The sequence below is a fragment of the Hydractinia symbiolongicarpus genome, chromosome 10, assembly GCF_029227915.1.
Source record: "Hydractinia symbiolongicarpus strain clone_291-10 chromosome 10, HSymV2.1, whole genome shotgun sequence".
Classification (NCBI taxonomy): Eukaryota; Metazoa; Cnidaria; class Hydrozoa; order Anthoathecata; family Hydractiniidae; genus Hydractinia; species Hydractinia symbiolongicarpus.
The window spans coordinates 26,093,432-26,114,270 of NC_079884.1; the positions used below are offsets into that span (position 1 = coordinate 26,093,432).

At 31.2% G+C, this 20,839-nt stretch overlaps 1 protein-coding gene across 3 annotated transcripts in view; it reads right to left on the bottom strand.

The window, feature by feature from the left end:
• Positions 1 to 1,043: 1,043 nt before the first annotated feature.
• Positions 1,044 to 20,839, bottom strand: part of LOC130662784 (zinc finger protein Gfi-1b-like) — a 79,088-nt gene continuing 59,292 nt past the window's right edge. Inside the window, exons 2-3 of one of the 3 annotated variants that reach the window (XM_057461717.1) lie at positions 3,004 to 3,098; positions 1,044 to 2,100 (exon numbers count right to left, since the gene is read on the bottom strand). In XM_057461717.1, coding sequence (XP_057317700.1) covers positions 1,990 to 2,100; positions 3,004 to 3,098 — 206 coding nt within the window. In that variant the 3' untranslated portion in view covers positions 1,044 to 1,989. Of the gene's footprint in view, positions 2,101 to 2,679; positions 2,883 to 3,003; positions 3,276 to 20,839 lie in introns of those variants that run through there. The other 2 variants (XM_057461715.1, XM_057461716.1) reach the window with 2 other exon arrangements.

Below are 20,839 nucleotides of genomic sequence, written 5' to 3' on the forward strand. Positions count from 1 at the left end.
TTTCTTTGATGCACCGCAGTTTTCACCTTTTTTGCAACGAAGCATATAATCTTTTTAAAATCGTCGTCTAAAAGTTGAGAAATGTTGAAAAATTATAATTAAAATTAAACAACAAATATACAATCCGATACAACCATTTTTTTTGCAGCCGAACTTCCTTTTAAAAATGAGGCATTGAATAAATCAAAAAATAAAACGTTTTTTACAAATGTGACGCAGCTCTGTAACGGCCGTAATAGTGTCAAGTCAAGTTGAAATTTTATGCACATACCAAACTCGCCTTTATAAATAATGTAGGCCCGGCTAAAATTGCAGGGGTTAAAATTCACTCCAACCTCTATAATTTAGCTTTCAGGTGTCTACTAAAAAGCTTATATTTAAGAAAAATAACTTAACAAAAACTGTACTATTTATTAGCTATTCAGAAAAGAAATACGAGAAATCGAAAGTTTATTCTTCTGATAGTAGATGTAATAAAATTCTTTATCTGATGATAGCTCAACAATTTAAATTTCAGCATAAATAACCAAGGATTATGGAGACGAAGGTCATGTTGTGAAACAATTGAATGAGGAAATTTTGATCACTTCGTAGGTTATACCACACCTTAATTAGCGTTCAAATACATCACGTTTTTGATCTGTTAAGTCATTATTTGCGTTATCTTTACAATTTTACGCAGTTTTTCAACGTAAAAGACAATTTCACGCCCCATCTCAAGCATTTCGACCATCATTAATATGCTTGAAATGACCAGTAAGGTAGCTGCTTCCTTACTGAGCCGACCTTGAATATTTTGTTTGTCGTTGTTAAGCTCTGAGAAAAACTCATCTTCCCTAATGCAAACAGATGCTTGTGTTTAAACTTGCCAGCTTCTTAATTAAGAATAATTCAGTATATTTCCTTTCACGTTTCACAGCACGCAAATACTTGTTTTTGTCTTTGAACTAACCCATGTTATTTCTCGTAAGATCAAGAAACAATTTTACTTAAAGTTGTTGTTCTTCCTTTCTCTCTTCCTGCATAAAAAATAAAACAAAACATTTTTTAAGCATGTTGGATTTTTTTTACTCATCACTAAAAATTTTCTTAATAAATAAAAAAGTTACATCTACATACTATCTATATATTTACATTTCTTGCCAAAAAAAAGTTGCTTGGCTAGCTTAAAATGGTAAAAATAAAAATAGAAAGCTACAAAACACAACAATATGCAAAAAGTAAAAATGATAGCAAACAAAAGTCACGACAAATACTTTACTGCTTTGTTTTGGATCATAAAACAGAATCATGCTATTTACCCACGCGAGTTTATAGTATACTCATTTGTATACTTCTCAAATTAATCCACTTCACAGTATCTGTTTCTGTCGTTAATTGTAATAATTAGAAGAATAATGGTCTCATTAGCATTCCTATATTATTAAATCATTCTGTGTTACATAAATATACACATTCGGTTTTAAGTTTTAAATATCATCTATATTTACATTTATCTCTATATAAATTTCTTCGTAAAAGTCATTAGCAGGAATCTGAAGTTGAGTTGATTATTTTACGAACTGATTTGATGTTCCTTGTGTCGCAACGTGTGTCTCCTTACGTCTACTTTACGGTAAAAAGCACGACCGCAAATCTTGCACGCAAAAGGTTTTACGCCGGAATGTCGCCGCAAATGGGTGAGCATGTTCGATGATTGGCTAAACAGCTTTCCGCAAACTTCACATTGGTGAGGTTTATGTCCACTATGCATCATATCGTGTTTCTTTAGATCTGATTTACGAAGGAAGCTTTTATCGCATTTCGTACATTGAAACGGTTTTATATTCGTGTGAATAAGTCGGTGTGTTGACAGACTGGACATGCGTTTGAAAAATTTCCCACAAACGTTACAGTTAAATCTGGATTCAGCACTGTTGGCTTTGATAAATGGTAATGGAACCACTACATCGTACTCTCGTTTTGTATGATTTAATTCAGGATCAGGTATCAACTGTGGAGGAGCAGAGAGATAGGTTGGTGAAGGTATGATTTCATTATCACTCTCCATGGTGATTGAGGAACAAGGTGAGTGCAGAGAATCCAAGTCTGAGCTTGAGTCTATAAATCAAAACAGGAAAACAAATAAGATAATGTTGATATAAACATATTAATAAATTACTCATTTCAAAGGTATGCTCAAATTGGTCTATGGTAACCAAGATGATTTCTATCAAACAAAGAAAAACATGAAATATGGCACAGAATAACAAAACAAAGGAAATAAACATTATAATATGTATAACTTGAATCAATTATAGAATAATTTTCGTCTCATTAGCAATTTTTAGGCTAGGCGTCTAAAATGATGGGCTGTGATGTCAAAATGTCAATTTAATAATCACCCAATGATTCGACATTTTAGCAACAATGGTCACAAGAACAAAAGAACTGATTATATGGAAGATATCTTCACTGTTTTGTTAAGATTTGCCAAATGGAACATTTATTCGTTAAGGAAGCTTGTCATTAACTGTATTTGTTCAATTTGATTGGAGCGATTACTTATGTAACAGTTTTTCAAAGATTAGCAAATCTGTTTCGTTTCGACACCACGCCAAGAAACAACACAAAAAAGCGTGCAGAATAAAAAATGTGATATAACATATTATGTAATTAAACCGAAAGCAATTGTCTTACCAAACGGCATATTCAAGTTAAATAAATTTTGAATATTAAACTCCGCGCTAAAATTTAACAACTCTCCAAAAAACATTTTCACTTCAACTATTTTGTTCTTGTTGCACTTTTTAAATCTTCCAAGTCATCCGTTAAGAATTTTGTTATTCAAATGAATCCGCTACAAATTGCTTTTTTAAGTTTGGGACTTGCTTGTAGTTTGCAACGATAAATACTTATTATATTTTCTAATCTCTTTCTTTCAAATTTTAATAGATAGATGAGAATGCGAAGAATAGAGATAATAGTTGTATTGTAAATTTGATATTCCCAAGGCTTGCTTACCGTATGACGTTCGCCTTTGTTTTCTTTGATACCATCTCTCTTGGGACATTCTGTGTGAAGTATCCATGGTTTCCTCAATATCACAACTTGCATAACTACAAAAGCGATATCGCTTTATTAAAAACACTTTAGGCATGATTCGAACTGTCGGGATCAAACAATGTATGATAATATTTCCACTTGTGTCCTACTTCTAGCTACACGTGAACTGATTTGAAAAACCAACAAATTCAGGCTTTTATATAGTTCCCTTGATTGACAGCCGTTTTAATTTATCGCTCATTAAAAGCATTCTTAATTTCCCGTATATTGTTTTAACGAGCAGATTTGATAACACCTAAATTATTCTAATTAAGTCATCTAGATTCGCAATTACGTTCGTTAAACAATGATAAATGGCATAAATTTCTTTTTCTTGCGGTTTTTGAAAGGTTGTGAAAGTTCATAAAATAAGAGAAAAAGAGTTAAAATCGTTAAATATGCGCATTACATCGTATTATAGGTTTATTGTCATGTTAATGTCTTCCTACGCGTTGCTTTAACAACATATCCAGAACAATCAAGAATCACTCATGCTGAAAAAGATTCTTTTGTTTCTTTTTTTGTCAGAACATTGTGGATGACTCAAATTGTATTTAAATAAAAAATGATGCAGTTTTCCATGCTTTAAAAATGCTGAGAAAAAACATTGTAATAGATACATAAAACTTCAAGTGCAATTCTGCTCAATGTGATTCTTTTTGATTGCTGTATGATGTCTTATTTGGCTAATGTAGAAAATTGAAATAAAAAAATCATATTTTCACACCAGACATAACCATTATTGATTGGTTTACACCATAAATGAGAGTTGAAGGATATTGTTTAATTACACTTAAACTATGGAGCCAACATCAAAATGTTTTCTTTGAAATTTTAATACCAAAATATCCTGCATGCTTTGCGTCTTATTTTGATTTAAATTGTTTTCGTTAGTTTGTTGCTATAAACAAACAGGAAGTACAAAATAAAGAACGGAAAGAAAACATCGCTTGTGCACATTTCATGCAATTTATTTGCCAACTCAATTTCAAAACTTGATGAAGCATCTAATTTAAGTCGTTGTTGTGGTATGGGAAAGTTTAGCTCATGTCCAAAACATTGTTCCCACTCTTATGTAAAATCTATTCTTCTATATATTCTGTAATAACTCATTAGAAGTAATAGTGGTCGGCTAATAAATTTGTGTTCTACTTAGCTGAAATCTGAACGATACTCCATGGTAATTACCATTTAATGCCATATTTAAACGAAGCCGCGCTTGTATGAGTCATTTCTAGAAAAATATGCACAATTTCAGTTCCAAAATTTCCCCCTTGAATATTTTATTTTATAATTACAAAAGGAAATTTGGCTTGTCATATCTTTTTACCCTTATTCAGTAAATCATTTTAAAAAACAGTTTAGGTTTAGGAAATTTAAAATTCAATAGGCAATACCATGCGGATATTAGGACTAATAGATCTTTTCCAGATGTCGTTATGGTATGGTGCGGAAACTTGCTTCATACTCGGTTTTTCTGAGCTAAAGAACAAAGAAGAAAGGAGTAAATATATGTTTCCGTTCATTCTCTTTCAGAGTACTAATCTTTTGACATTTTGCTTAATATTTCTTTTAATCGTTTTTTGATTTACCTAACAGTCGGAAGTATGTGAAAGGATGATTTAGAGCAAAAGAAATTAAAATCGAGTTTAAAAGAAATAATTTATAACCTCCACATGTCGCAACTTCAATTCTTTCTTTTCCCCTTAAAAAGTCTGCAATTTTAACTAAGGCATACGTGAACTTTCATGGAGCATCATCACTGGCAGTTTCGGTATAAGTTAGTTCAATATAACCATGAAAATTAAAAGACCTGTTTCTCTGCAAATTTCCATAGTTAAACTCACCCACACATTTTAAGCCACGCAGATTAGAATACACTGTGACAAAGAAATATATTTGGCATTTGACTAGCAAAGGCTATTGTTGTCTAATTAGCTACCATGCTTTGTGTAAATGCATTGACCGTTTGCTTTCCTGTTTGCAACGTGGTTAAAAGTTTCTATTGTTCTAAGATTACAAATGATGCTTTGTTGACGATTCTACGAACAGAGTGACGGTTGGCGTAAAAATTCAGAGTCAATGTTGTATTTCGGAACATGTTTTTAAGAGTTAATTGTTCTCCTTTTGATACTTCACGTTTTTATAATTTCCCCTTAAAAATCATTTCAATGGAGAGGTTAATGTCCAAAATATATACGAACATCATAAAAAGATTTGTTGTACAAGATTTTCTCCTTCTTTTCCGCAAAGCTGAAAGCATTTCTCAATTTGTGGTGAAAACGCAATATAAGTGACGTTCTTAATAAAATCTCGTTAACAGGAAACCATTTCTCCTAAATCATTTATATTGGGAAAAAGGAGTGACAATCAGCAAACTTGAGCTGATTTAATTGGCATTTAACTTTTCTATTGTTAATCAAGCACAATCGCAATTATAGTCTTGATGGCGTAAGGTCATCTCTTGTTGAAATCGTCAGTGTCTTTAAGCAAGATGTACCTTCCGGAGGATTTCTTTCTATTGCGCACAAATGAATGTATATCGGCGGAAGCCAATGTCATTCAACGATCTTGAACCTATAAAAATGAAACAAAATTAACTTTCTAAGATTCTTTGATCTGTTGGAATTACCAAAATCAGGATATTTTTCTCTCTTTTAAGCTTCATGCAAAACAAATATTCATTTTCTTAATACTTGCAAGGTTACTTTTTTCACAAAAGTACCAATATTTATTTTTAACTGTTGACTAACAGTCATGAGTTCATCTATTGGCCGATAAAGGTGAGTAACCTCACATTTGGTGGATGAGGGAGGAGGAAGGCGGAAGAGGGCGAAAAACGATGGCAGTATTATAAGCATTTTAATATTATTTAACTGAGTAAATTATTTTCAGGTCACACCACAGTGGGATCCAATCTTGTTCTGATGTGCAGAAACAGAAACCTACTTGATTAACATGTCCGTTAATTTTCAGTTTTTCAGTGCCGCAATAGACATTACCATGCACTCTTTTTCATTGGGATTCTTTGAGACAATTAAGGGTGGTATGCGTGACAAACAATGACAGCAATATTCGTCATCGGTCTTACAAATTATTTTGATGAAGTTTATCATTTAATTAATCGCAAATATATTCAGCGTTTGTACATTTTGAATCATGCGTTTGAAAAATAAATTCGTTATTAGAACGAACGTGTTACGATTGCATCAAACAAATAGAGTAAAAAAATATACTAGCTTTGAAATGAAGTTAATGTTGGTAAAATTAGACAAGAAAAAAGGAAAAACAAACAATGATAGAAGTATCAGTTAGATTGGTGACGATTGGAAACCGGAAAGTGGTTTTTGACGCAGGTAGAAAGTTGCTGAAGTGGTTTGTACAAGTTTGGAGTTACGTAATCTCGCAATATACTAAACAAAAGATTTAAACGTTTGTGAAAAATATCTAAGCGACCAACGCTGCCGGGGATTTAAAGATAGCAAAGTCATAGTGGTTTAAAATAATAGCAAATCCGATACACAGTCAGCAGATTTCGTGGACGTGTTATGCAACTTTTTATTCAATAACACGGAAGTGAGATGAATTATAAAAATAAGGTCAAAAAGTTAGTCAATTGTGACTAATGAATTATACCTCATTTTTATTCTTCGTGCATTGTCAAAAAGCGTAGGAGAGAGGAACATTGAGATCGTTCTAATTGGCTACTTAAATATCACGTGCACCTCCCCTTTTCATTGTTGCCCTTTGATTTAGATAAAACAATTTCGTCCTCAAAGAGAAACATTATTGTTTTTCGCGGATATGGCTGATTGATTTATCTCACTTGTTTCGCCCACGATGCGCATTGTAGTTTTCCTCTTCGAAATATTTTGTCTCTCACATTTTCAGTTTTAGACAAGATAAAATACTGGATAGCATTAAAAATAAACAGAATTTAAAGTATATCAGAGAAGCTAGATCTGTAGCTGTAATTTGCAGTGGAATTTTTTTGTTGAAAAGAGAATTCAGGCAACACTTCAGTAAAAATAACTTTAGAAATAACTCAGGATGCTTTGTTGCTAAAATGTTGCTTATTTCAATAATTCCAAGAATTAATCGTAAAAAGGAAAACAAAGAACTTTTATGTTGCATGATGGAAAGCTTTATGTTCGCCACGTCATTTTGTATATTTTGTGTCATTTAATAAAAAGCAACAAAATCTTGAAACTTTAGTGTATTTTCAATTTTTCATTGAATCTAACACCTTTCTAATTTGTTGTTTCTAAAAAGTCTCAGTACGGTCACGTCGCCCTTGTTAAAAATCAAACAAACAGGAGTAGTTGTCTGTCGTTCAGAATCAAAATAATTACAACAGACTACCTTGGGGCAGACCTTTTCTCTATTTTTTTGTCTTCTTTTGATTAAAACTTTTGAAATTTTACTTTTAACGCTAATCCGTAACACATCTTTTTTATATAAGAAAGGTAGTCTGGATGTTTTTAAAAATAGAAAAAATATCACTGTTATATATTATTAAATAATACTTTTGATAATAAAAATTTTAAAATAAAAATAAAATAAATAACGAAACATATAAAAAGTTCAACCACTATGTTTTCGTGCTTGTTCCCATATTATTTTTTAAATCAATTCAACTGAATTAATCAAAGTATAATATCCCAAGACAACAACAACAGACAACAAAAATAATCGCGGCAGACAAAAAACAATTTTCACAAGCTAAATAAGCAAAATAAAATAAGAAGCGGTAAGATTAAAATTTGCGAAAATTGTTCCCTTTTTTATTAGATAGAATTAGTATGATTATGTAAATATAATAATGCGAAAGTCATTTAGAGATAATTACAGAAATAATTTCTTTCACTTTTTGACGTCACCGAGTTTTAGTTTCCTTTTTATTGATCTCTTTGAGCACGATTTTTTCCCAGACTTATTCATCAGATTATTGTTGTGAAAAATTAAGCTGTATATGGGAGGAGAGAAGTTAATTATCTTTATATCAATTTTGTGGAGGATTACAGAATAGAAGTAGTTGTGGACTGTGTATCTAATTCTTTTGTATTCTGTATAGTAATGACATCTTTTGACTGAAATTTGTCTGACGTCAGTATTGTAATTGTTATGACCCGCTGGATTGAATCAAATAATCAGACTGTAAAATCTCTTTGAAGTGTATATTCGTAGGATAAAAAATCATCTTAAAAAGTGGCTGTTTAGGAGGAAATGCGTGAACCACAAATTTACCGCACGGCTAGTATCTTGAAATATTGAGACCAATTTACTTAATTTAATATTTGGAAAATTTGACATATGATTATTAGTGAACTATAGTCTTTACAAATTTCGTCAAAATAAAATTTAAGTTAACATTGCTACGCCAAATCGAGTATTTACAGCTCACATTTTTCATTTATTTTCATTTTAACAACGACAGTGTACATCTTTCTGTGCACTTTATATAACTTTTACCAGCGCATTATTTTCCTTCTTTCGATTAAAAATTAGGATAACGAGATGCCAAGCGTATTGCTATGAGCAAAGAAACGGAAAAAATTACATTTCATCATAATGCAAAATTTTTCGCAGTTTGTTTAAATACATATAAAAGGCCATTCTTTAAGAACAAACGAACATTAATCAAATTCAGCCTTGATGGAAATGGAAAGAGCTGTCAAATAAATTTGCGATGACGCAGTTCGACAGAAACAAATGTCCACTCTATTTTTTGCTAATTTCTGTCTCCTTTTTAATTACATAATTAGTTTTGGTAAATAATAAGTAAAAAGGTTGGAAATGAGTATGAAAAAATTGGCGCCTTTAAACTACAATGCCTTATTGAAAAATTACAGCCTTAAATGAAGTAACTCAAACATCATCATTTTCCTTATTATATAAATTATACAAGGCAGGTCAAGATTTTTTTAATTAACCATAATACATTTTGACTAAGATTTAGTGATACCTATTTTTTGTATGTTTGCTAACAAATATTCATTATTCGCACTATAATAACATTACGTGTAAATTCTCTGTGACATTGCGATTTGCCAAAGTATCTGCTAGTTTGAGTTTGGTCTTAAATCTAATTTCTGCACGTCTTATAATCGGGTCCTTGCTTGATCATGGTTTTTAACAACTGTGTTAAAGAGTTGACTACTAAGAACCAATATTCGGCTTAATTTATAGTTACGCAGAACAAATTTGTTGCATCATGAGCACGAACAAGTTTTTTGTTGAGAATGACGGTGTGTTTGGTAGGAGAAGCAACGCAACTTTTGGAATGATTTGTATCCCTAAATAAAGTGTTCTTAGCAAATATTCGGCCCAATTTTATTTAATGCTTAGATACCAAACAATTTTAAAACTGAAGATTCTTATTACAACACTACCATGAACTACAAGCTAAAACGCAGTGAAATTCAAATTCAATGAAAAGAGAAGACGTTTTGAAGTTTCCTTTCTCCATAAAAATAACTTAAATTGTCAGCTGTATCAACCCGTTTCAATTTAAAACAAAGAGAATGCAAGATATAATAATATTAGTTTCACTTTAATGACTCAAAAAATGTCTTTTTTCGCATGGACCTTTGTGACATTAAATTCTGTGGCAGCTCTTTTTACAATCAGTTTAACTCTTAATCAGGGCAGTTTATAAATACATTCTAAATTGTGCGTCGGTTTTTCAATATTGTGAAAATAAATCAAATTATACTTAACGGGCTATTAGCTGGTAATTTTCACCTAACGTATGTAAACTCTTCTTTATAGCTCAATCATGTTCGAAATATAATAAAACAAGACGGCTAATTTTAAATGTCGACGCCACAAGTAATTAAATTGGTTGTTTCTGTATTAGAGTCGGCGTTTTGAAACTGTCAATGTTACAGCGAGGCTTTAGGTTATTTGATTAGATCATTTCTCTTGGAACACGCCAATTGCTGTTTCACATCAAGACGGCAAAATTTTCCCTCAAATTTAACGACCTTTGTGGCAACGTAGATTATTTTTTTGTGCAGGCGCGCTAGGAAACGCCACTAGCAAATTTTAAAATTTTTAAAAACGGACGACAAAAATACCTTTGTATTATTAATTTTTTCCAAAAAATCCTAATTTCCTCACGTAAAATATGTAGCTAATCTAAGATTAACTAAGTAACCATAAATATATTATTTTTTAAATCCAAAATTTTTGAAAGTTTTGTAAGAAATGAAAAAAAATTAAAATTGATTGCTCCAATGAATTCTTTTTAGGATCAATGACTTTTAGAAATGTCCTAATTAAGGTTTGTCTATAAGTTTCATTTAGATAACCGATACCAACAAAGTTTATTAACAAAATAATCATTCAGAAAAGCAAGTCTCCAATGAAAAAACTTCACACTTTGTAAACTTCGACATATTTTGAACCGTAAAACGTTAGGGCCAGACCAAGCATTGGACAGAATTAAAATCAAATCAAATCAATACTTCTATACTTCTCAAGAATCAACTTTGTAATGATAAAGGTAGTGCAGGTTAAACATGGGCAGAGACAGCAATAGTCACCGTCATAGAAACGTTGGCAGTACTTGTAAATACCACCATTGTAGGGGGTTTCCATTACTGCTAGTTTCTACCTTCTTTTTCATTTCTAATTTAACCGTAGATGTATGGAAAGTTATTTTTTCTTATTTAACTAAATCAGAACAAAAATAACAAGCGGTTGAAATCTATTAGTACACAATTCATCTTTAGAATGCAAATCGCAAATTTTTAGAACGACAATGACAGTCTCAGCCTCCAGTGTCATTGAGATTAAAAAACTATTAACATCATTCGCATGCCTACTAGCTTCCCAAAGATTAATTAATGGTGAGATTGAAAAGAATCAAAAAGTCAACCACTGGCAGAGTGTGATTTCTCTCTAATGTCTTTTTAAACAGTCATTGATAAATTGATAGTCAATCGTAATTCCATTTCCCAGCCATAATCGTTAGACAATCGCTTTTCACCTCTTCTATTTAGAAGCCTTCAATTACCTTTCGCGGCTTCATTATCTTTACAATGAACGTGATATAAGCCAAAATGAGATTCGTAATCATCCCTTATACTAAATTTTGTGTTTCCTTCCGAGATGTAATAACGACATTTCGAGAGTGAACCTAAGTAAAATATTTAAAGAATGTTTTTGTAAAACAAACAAGCCAAATTATGCTGAAAGTGACTGAAATGCCATTGTTTAAGACGCATTGATGGTGTTTAAAGCTCTCCCTAATTACCTACTAAAATTTTATGTCCTCCCACTCAAGAATATTTCTTATTACAAGAAAACATTTATTACAGTAATCTAGGGTTACTTTAAGATCTTAATTCGTATAACTGAATTAAATCTAAGAATATATAAACGTCTAGCTTTGCTCCAAAAATTTGGCCTCTAAAAACAGTTTAGTCAATTCAAAACACTTTACGGTTCCAAAAAAAGCTTAATGGTGAAAAAAGAAGCAAAAGGGTAATGTATAATGAAGTAGAATACAAAGAAGCTTGAGTTACGAAATCTTAGATTACTGCTTTTAGTTGATTTATGACCTGACGTATATATACACAATCAATAAATATCAACTACCTTCTTAGTAATTGTTTAAAATGATTGATGAATACTACACCACTAATGTGAGATAAAGACCGCAACTGTGCGCATAGTATGTTAATGAGGCCATCAAGGTTAGCATTGCGCTTTCAAATGCTACGTAATAATTATTTATATGCTTAAATACTCTTCCCTTACGTTTTGACGCAAAGGGTTAAAAACCATTTAAAAAGAAATTTAGTTGGTTTAGTGCTATTAGGCAATAATTCAAGCGGAATACATCAGTAAAAAGTTGCACAATCTCAGGAAGTTGGGATAATTTCTTTTCAGCATATAACTGTCTTGTTCAGGCCCCTTAAGTTCTATTGTTTTTATTAGCGTTACGAAAATAGAAAAGAAAATTGTCATCATTCTGATTATAATTGTTTTCCCAAGATAGCTCTTTCATTGAGGCTCCTGTGAAAACGGTCCTGCTATATTCAAAGCTCCCATTTTAGCTCTATAAAATAGATTTAGTAAAAAACCGCTGAATTAGACAACCGCCTTAGATATCAATCCTATTTTACGCAAGGCAGCCTTATAGTCTCTTGCAGGACACTACGGAGTTTATACCAATGACTTTCCGCACGTGAAGGAAATGCTCCAATACCTTGGAATATAGCATTTCTTCTTTACCAGCAAGCAAGGTAAAACGAAATGCTAAGAACTTTAAGATTTAAGTCTTTTCTTAAAACTGCACTTGTCACGCCAACATACTGGGGATATATATATTTACTGCCGACGACAGAAGTTTTTGATTTGTTTTACGCGAGCGTTAAAATTCCTAAGCAGAGCTACAATATCAATGTAATGGGTTTCAAAAGGTGCCGCTTTCCAATTAAGTAATGACTAATCACTGTGTTTCAAAATCGTACATGGCATCAAGTTAACGGTTGACCGTATGTGCTTCCGCAAGTGATGTCTGCCAATATTCTATTTAAAAGCAATATATTTACATTCTCAGATTTAACATGAATTCCCAAATCTTATTTCTACATTTTTACGATTATCTAATCGAACAGTCAAAAGATTTAAACTTCCAATAAGAGATAATTAAGAGTTAAACTAATTGCATTTTTAGCTCTAAGTATTAATACACAGAAATAACCTCAGTATTATGATTAAATTTGCATACATAGAAAGGGAATGTTTCTCTGCTATTTTTTTAAACTAGCAACATTGGGCCAAGGGTTCATACACGGTTTGTTAAACAGGCTTTGGCGGAATAGCTTTTTCTTCGTAATTATGTCGTCCGCGGTTTGGTGCAGATAAGGCTAGCAAATCCTTTTCCCCAGTTACGAACTGCGGATTATGTTATGTATGGGAAAATGTGTAGGTAACGCTGATGTATATCATGTGTACATTCAGAACACAGGAAGGGCACTGCTAATAGTGTTTTTAATACTGAATTAGCTATCCTGTATGAACATTCGGGTATTGTAACAACCAGAGTGACCAGAATATCCAGCAGTAGAAATCTTATATTTTTTTTATGGAAAAAACAACTCTAACTAAGTTTCATGGCATAACGCCAATGCAAAATAGAGAAGGTATAATTATTAAACCATTCTTGCAAAAAAGTAAGACGTTGCCAAAACGATAATACAATTGGTCATTGTGTTAACAGCCATTGAATGAATTAAGCGTTAATCTAGCTTAATTGATCGACGGTATTGGTGTTGAAAGACCTGTATTACTATATTGGACCGAACAAATTTACAAACTAAAAAGATCAGAGATTGTGGTATACTATGCTGCTATGTATTGAACTGTTTGAATGTCCATTTAAGAGCATGTTAACGTTATTAGAGACTCTTTCTACAAAATATGCAATTAAGGAAGGATAAAAAAAGTGCTGAATTTGTTAATGAACATGTTAATTGCACAGAAAATCACGTCCCATCTTTAATTATCGAGGTGATTTCTTTCATATTTTCCAATATGTCATTTAACCTAAAATCTTAGAATCTATCGTGTTGATACTATTGACATCATTGACAACAGATTAGCAAGGATATTTGTCCGCTTTTGGTCTCTTTATGGCACGTACTTGAAAATTGCCTATTTTAAAACTAGTTCAACTCTCATCTCGATGTACTAACATCTAGTACATCTGTTCCTTTATTTATATGGAAAAAATAACCTACCCGACATGCTTTCGTTAATAAATTTAAACAATAAGCCGAATGTCCTTAAACGTCAAATTCTTTTTTCGCAATTGGACTGTTAAAATCATTTTGAAAGGAGTTTCAAACAACACTTCATATTTTTTTGAATTTCTGTATCTACAAAATAAGTTTAAGTGTGTCCTGTCATGTTTAAAATTGTTTAAATATTTTTTTTTGGTTAACAGCACCTCTTTACGTTTAAAAGCGCAAATATTTTCTAATTACACCCATAAAAACTCATATTAACTCATATTAAACAATATTAACCAACAGTTAATTTTTTTTAAAAAATTTTTGTAAATTTGGCACTCTGTAAAATTATTCACAGTAGTAAGCAATAGGAATATAACATTCCAAGTAACATATGTACTGCGTAACTGCTTGGAACCCCAATAATTTTTCTCAAGCAAAAGTCATGAAATATACGTCATTAGACCAAACTTTGTAGGTACCAGCTCATTTTGGTCCACAATTAATTTAAGCCATTTAAAAATTTTATTTGTTATTGTTTAAAAAGCAAAAAAATCCAAATTTTCTGGACAGTTTAAGATTGCCAAAAACCTATTATTTTTCTTGTTGCTCAAAAAGTCTGAAAAATAAATAATGCACAAAATTTCCCAAAGATTAACATTTTGCGAAAACTAATTTCGCAAAATGTTATTCTTCTAAAATAGGTTAACGTTTAAATTGTAAACTAGCCTAAATTATTCGTAAGACTTAATTTTCAGTAGAACAAAATTTTGATTAAAAGGTACACCCTTTTTATGTTTTTTATTTTTTTTCCTTTGTTGAAAAAACTCCTTATGATAGTCAGCTAATTTCAAATTTTTAAAAAGCCTAAATCATTCGTTGGACTTACTAAAACTTAATTGTACTTGATAGTGAGTTGATTTCAGACCGGCTAATGTCATAGACTCCAAAAAACTGTATTTCAATAATAAAAAAATTAACGGTAGCAAAGATCTTGTTTGTAGCTGGATCTGAAGGGTTTAAGTGTATTTCAGGCATTTTCAGGGATCAAAGATAGCAGCAGGCTAAATAGGAATGTCTGAAAATGAAAGTTACTTAAAAACTAAACAATGTACATGGTTCACACAGTCGAACAATTAACTTGTAAGCCCATCAATATACGAGCTGTGATTCACTTCTGATTGTGTAACGTAGTTGTGCTACGTTACACAATCAAAATAGTGTAACGGTGCGTACTAATGCTTTCTCAATGAAATATCCCATTATTTGTATAGATAACAGATTAAACATCACTTCTTTCGTGTGTTTTTTAATTTGTAATATTTTATAGATAATAACATGCATTCAATCAATCGGCATTACATGGTGTGACATCAAATTTGTAGACATAAATTTTAAAAACAATTTAAAGATTAAGTATTATAGTATACAAAACAGACTAACGTGTTAGTTATAAGTCTTTTAGAAAAAAAACATAAGTCTATAAAAATTGACACTTCCACGGTGTGTGTTGTTCAGAGCTTTTCAAGAAAAAAAGGTTAATTAGAAATTCAGGTGTAAATTGCGTATCTACTCACAATGATAAAAAGGATATATCGTAGAGTAAAACACTAAAATTAAGATTTGACTTTTTTTTACTGTAGATCCAGTAAAATAAATTTATAAGCTTTTAGAATGTTTTGTAAGGATAATCTTTAGATGCGATTGGTTTCTGTTGTTTGTAATTTTTATCCTGGCATGAAATAATGAGATAACTATAGTGAAATATTTTTTAGAATGATCAGCAGCGAATATTTTTAAATTCTGATATCCTGTCATTTACAGAATATTTAAAAAGTGAATTATGTTCACCAAAATGGGAAACAATAGTTTTCTTTTAGGTCTTATTACAACAGGTCTTATTATAACAAAAGCAAGTATAATTATGCAAACTTCAGCAACGCTGAGGATTAGTATTTCGCAATAATTCTAACTCGATTACATTAAAAGTAGAATGAAAAGCGATAGTATGAATTTATTATAAGAAATTATTTGATAAGAAATTACATAGTTTCTTATCAACTTTGAGCAGGTGTTATTGCGTGTTTACAGGACTAATAAAGACTTTGCTCTTTTTGAGTCTATTATTATGAATAATTGGCATGAAACTAAATATTAATATTTCTTTTTAATAGCATTTGTCAATGTATTAACGAAAACAGTGTAATCAACAAGGAAGTGAGTGTCAATCGCTAAAATACAGATAGTTTTGCTATTATCATCAACTATTATCGATCATCACCATCATCCTCTTAATGTCTCTTTAGAAAATAAATCATCATTCTCTCAATGTATCATCAGAAAAGTAAGTTATTAAAACACTCCTACATGGCTATGAAAAAGTTTTTATACCGGAGAAAACAAAGTATGGCAAAAATGGTTTCAGTCTCTATCATCATTGCCATATCTTCTTTCCTGTTTTGGCCCACCAATGTGATATCTCTGGTCGTTAGCCAGTGGAAATATCCATGGGTTTGCCCGTCAACAAAATATTTACTCTACGTTTCGGTGTAGTCATTTTGAACAGAATGCAGCTATTATAAACCAGAACACAGTTAAAGTTATAAACACAGTTCTATAGCCTCGAAAAAATGCTAGGAACTCAATAAGAAATTAAATTTTGAAATCTTTGTTTACGAGGAAGTATTAATTTTGTGTTTCTTCTTTCTTAAGTTGTCCGATTTATTGTTACAATAGGTAAGCAGTTCAAAATTAGAAACAATATTGGCACTGGCAATACTGAAAAATAATCAGAAAAAATCAGCATTATATCGAGTCATTGTTCACTGTTAAGTCCTTAACGAGCTAACCACAAAATTATCGTAGAAAACAGTAATTAACTGCAAGTTCTCTGCACCCAGTCACGACATCACTATCACTACATGGCACTGTTTCCTTCTAAAAGGAAACGTAATTGTATGTCATGTGTTCATTCAATACAGAGTGGAAGAATAGTATAGTCTTAATACTTCTGTGCGTTAAAGACACAATTTTAGTGTTTTTACGATCCCTTCCACAACATCGTAATTAATAATAACGCAATCTATGATGCAGTTTTTAAGACTTATTTCGTCATTCACTCCACATTTATAACGTAAAATTGCAATATGGCAACAGCAGATCCTTCATAATTGCTTTAGAGAGAAGAACAGAGAAAATCATGTTTTGATTTTTCGATTTTTAGAAATTCATGTGTGATAATGTGGCATGGTAAAAATACAGCATTGCCAGTCATGTTTATTTACTAAAATGTAGGCAGAACACTCCTTCATCTTAGTTTTATTTAGGAATTTTGGTCCAAAGGAAATAATTTGACTGTGTATACAGCGGATGCGGATGCGGATGATGCAGATGATGATTTTTATAAAACGAGTATATTTCTTATTTCATTAGCTGTAGGTTTTATCTACAATATTAATATTAAAGTCCTGTTAAATGACTAACAAAAAGGATAAGAAGGATAAGAAATATTTCTGTTTTTAGTATTATAGAGAGTGAGTATATTGAAAATTGACGTCCAAGGGTTAAAAACTGCTGCATAACATTTTAAGCGTACCAAAGCTGAAAGAATCTAAAAAGTAGACATAATTTTACCTGATCTTTATAACTAAGCTTAATAATTTGACCCGCTGACAGACAGAAGCCTCGAAAATTGAGAAGAGAATGGCATCTTAAAATGAAAAAAATGACTTTCACAGCGAAACAACATTTATGATCAACATTGTCTTTCACTCCTCAAAATAATACTCGAAGATTCTATGGTGTTATGTCACAGTTCTGGCAATCGGTACAAACATAAGCGCATTTTGTGGCTGAAATAATAGTTTTCATAAGCATACTGAGATTAAGATCAAAATGCTGTAAGCTCATAATAAAAATATATTTAATGATTTTCTAATTAAGCAACCGAAAGAATTTTATGTCTTAGTGGATGCTGTTACTTAAAAGTCTGTCCAAAGCAGTTTGGTAAAGTGCAAGCGATACTTTGCCATATTAAGTGTAATTGTTCGTATCAATCCGAAGAATTAAGATATTACTGACCAAAAAATTCCATTAGGATGCATGTGATATTTATAAATATCAATCAATAACCAATTTAAGGGAAACTAAGACAGACAAATAGAGGCGTTTGATTTCGCTGTAAATGCCATATGTCATTGTCTAGTTGAATAGTCATGGTTAATCGTAACGATCCTCCCTTACTTTTTATCGCCTGAAAATAACTTTTAATTGCTTTTCGCGGCTTCATTATTTATTTGGTGAACGTGACAGTTGTCAAAATATTTCCTTCACCATCTTTTACATAAATTTGCGATCACTTTCTGAGTTTAATGACACCATGTTAGCCTAGTTTAGAATAAACAAACGGATATTTAAGTCTAAACATTGAGGTACAAGAACTAAGATAGTTTTGATCCCTCAATAATCAGCGCTTTTTGTGTCATTTAATGTATCTTTAACATATATTGTTATTTTGTCATTACATTTGAAAATAAATAACACGTAAAAAATATCTTTTAATTTGTTGCTTTAAATTTTGCTTTGTTCAGTGTTTCTTTACTCAATATAAAATTGATTTGAGTGCATATATGATGTGGGAGGACCACGTTGTAATTAATGGTGAGTGCTTATTGAATAAATTACATTGAATACAGTCACTTATGTCTGTTGTCATGTAAACACACATTTCCTGATTTAAGTATATATAATTTTTATTAGATATGAGAAAACGTTAATCTGCTACAAATTACATTTTACCAACTTAATAATAATTTATGAGAAGAGGAGGAGGAATATTAGCGATATTTCATTATGCTTTTTTAAGATTGTTAATGATGTTATAACTTTTATTTATATTTTACACTTTTAATGGTGTTAAAAATAAAAAGGAGCGGCTTAATTTTCTGTCTCACATATCCCAGATTGCAAAATGGACGGTTAGACAGTGAAATAGATAATAGATAGAAGAAAAATTATTTCGTAAAAAAATAATTTGGTATGCACGTCCTTACCGCATACGCAATGGATAAGGAACAGGGAGGAACAAATAATTAGTTTGAACAGGAGGCTAAACTCTGTGGAATGACCTGTATTTGCACGTTTATGAGGGACTTTGCTTTTGAATATTCGTCACTCGTTGTTAGTACTGTATCCAAGACAATTTTTAAACCCAGATAATTTTTTTTCATTTATTGAAATTCCTTCGCATAACTAAAGTACGCGCAAAATGTTTAAAAAAATACAATTTGATGTATCGTCCAAAAAAGTTGCGGTTTTTTCCTTTGGTCATTACATTATAAACTCAGTCAAGTGTTTTAAAGTTTTTAGTCAGATAAAAATATATGTTCAACGTGTAGTTCATCTCTACATATAAGTCATTAGTCACGGAGAGACCAAGATTTTAACAAAGGTACATTTGTTCAAACATGTAGGTTTTAGTAAATAGTAAGTAAAAAGGAAGTTATAAATAGAATTGACGTTTCATACTGGTAGCTACATACATCTATTACCATATATTGGTAGATATGGAAACGTGGTATTACATTCTTAGAATGATGTCACCTTTAAACATTGTAAATAAGCTGTAATAATTTACTCGTTTAACTTTACGTGGCTTTATTAAAAAATTAATTTATGTGTGAGATATAAACAGATACAAAACTTAATAAATAGTTACACTGCTAAAGAATGGTTAAAACAACTCCTTAACCAGTTATAATGTCAGTGAATTTGGTGTGATAGTAGGAGGGAGCGTGTTTAATAGGTGATATAGGTGATAAGTAATTATTCTTACTCATGCAAAATCCTTTTCCTTCAGATGTTCAAAGAATGAAATATCTTAAACATTGATTATGTTTATTTTTTCTGTTTTTCTCCATATTAAACATATGTGCAAAGGGCAAAATTATTATTCATACATCCTCTATTGCGACACGAAAGGGTGGAGAATGAATAAATTTGGCGTATTATGATGAAGTTTCCTTTTGTCTTCAATAATTATTTATGAATTGGTAACACAATGTTACATATAAATAATCTCTACTGACGATTAAATATGAAATTAAGGCTACCTGAGCTAAGCTATATTCACCCTGGTACAATCATTAATCAGGTAAAGAGATGATGCCTTTTATATCTGGAAATTGAAAAAAGCGTCAAAAACCAACTACATAACTTATAAAGTTATTGTGCCGGACCACTACCAGCAATGACAAAATTTTTAAAAGTAATTCTCTTTGGAAGATGCGATGTATGCGTATGACTGTATTTATTTAACCCACTAACCCTATTAATTTCGGTTTTTATATATTACTTTTTTTTGCTCAGCTGTATGACAATTCTGAGTTTTTATATTTAACTATTAGGCAGATTTAGCTATTATGCGAAACTACACTTGAAAATCTCTATGAAATTTTTCAAATCAGGAAAACATAATAACCTTCGTTAGAATTATCACTAGAGCAAGGTAACTTTATTTTCTCATGGAAAATATTTCTGTAACATTTTGACACGTGTTTAATCCGATTTCCCTATTATTCCGATATTTACCCGAAAATCGGATTTTCGTGCAATTTTTTACGTTTTTTATGCGAATTATGTAAAAATTGGAAATCATAATATAATAGTCGGTGGCCAGTTTATAAATCCACGGGTTCACCTATCCATTTTTACCGCATTTCGTGTGTCTGGCTACTGCAGTTACCATTTTGCGTGACAGACAGACAGATATATACGGGTGCTATAACATAGATAACCTATATTTGGCTGTGAGAAGCTTCATACAAAATGCGAAAATTCGCTACACATCTAAATTAATTCATATTAAAGTAGAAAGTGGTATTTTAAACAACTTTCTAGCTTCCGATGTCGTCACAAAAAAAATGTTCACATCAGCAAAAATTTATGACCGCAATTGCGGTTTTTTTTATGGCGTAATACAATTGTACCACGTTTCATTCAATTTCACAAGC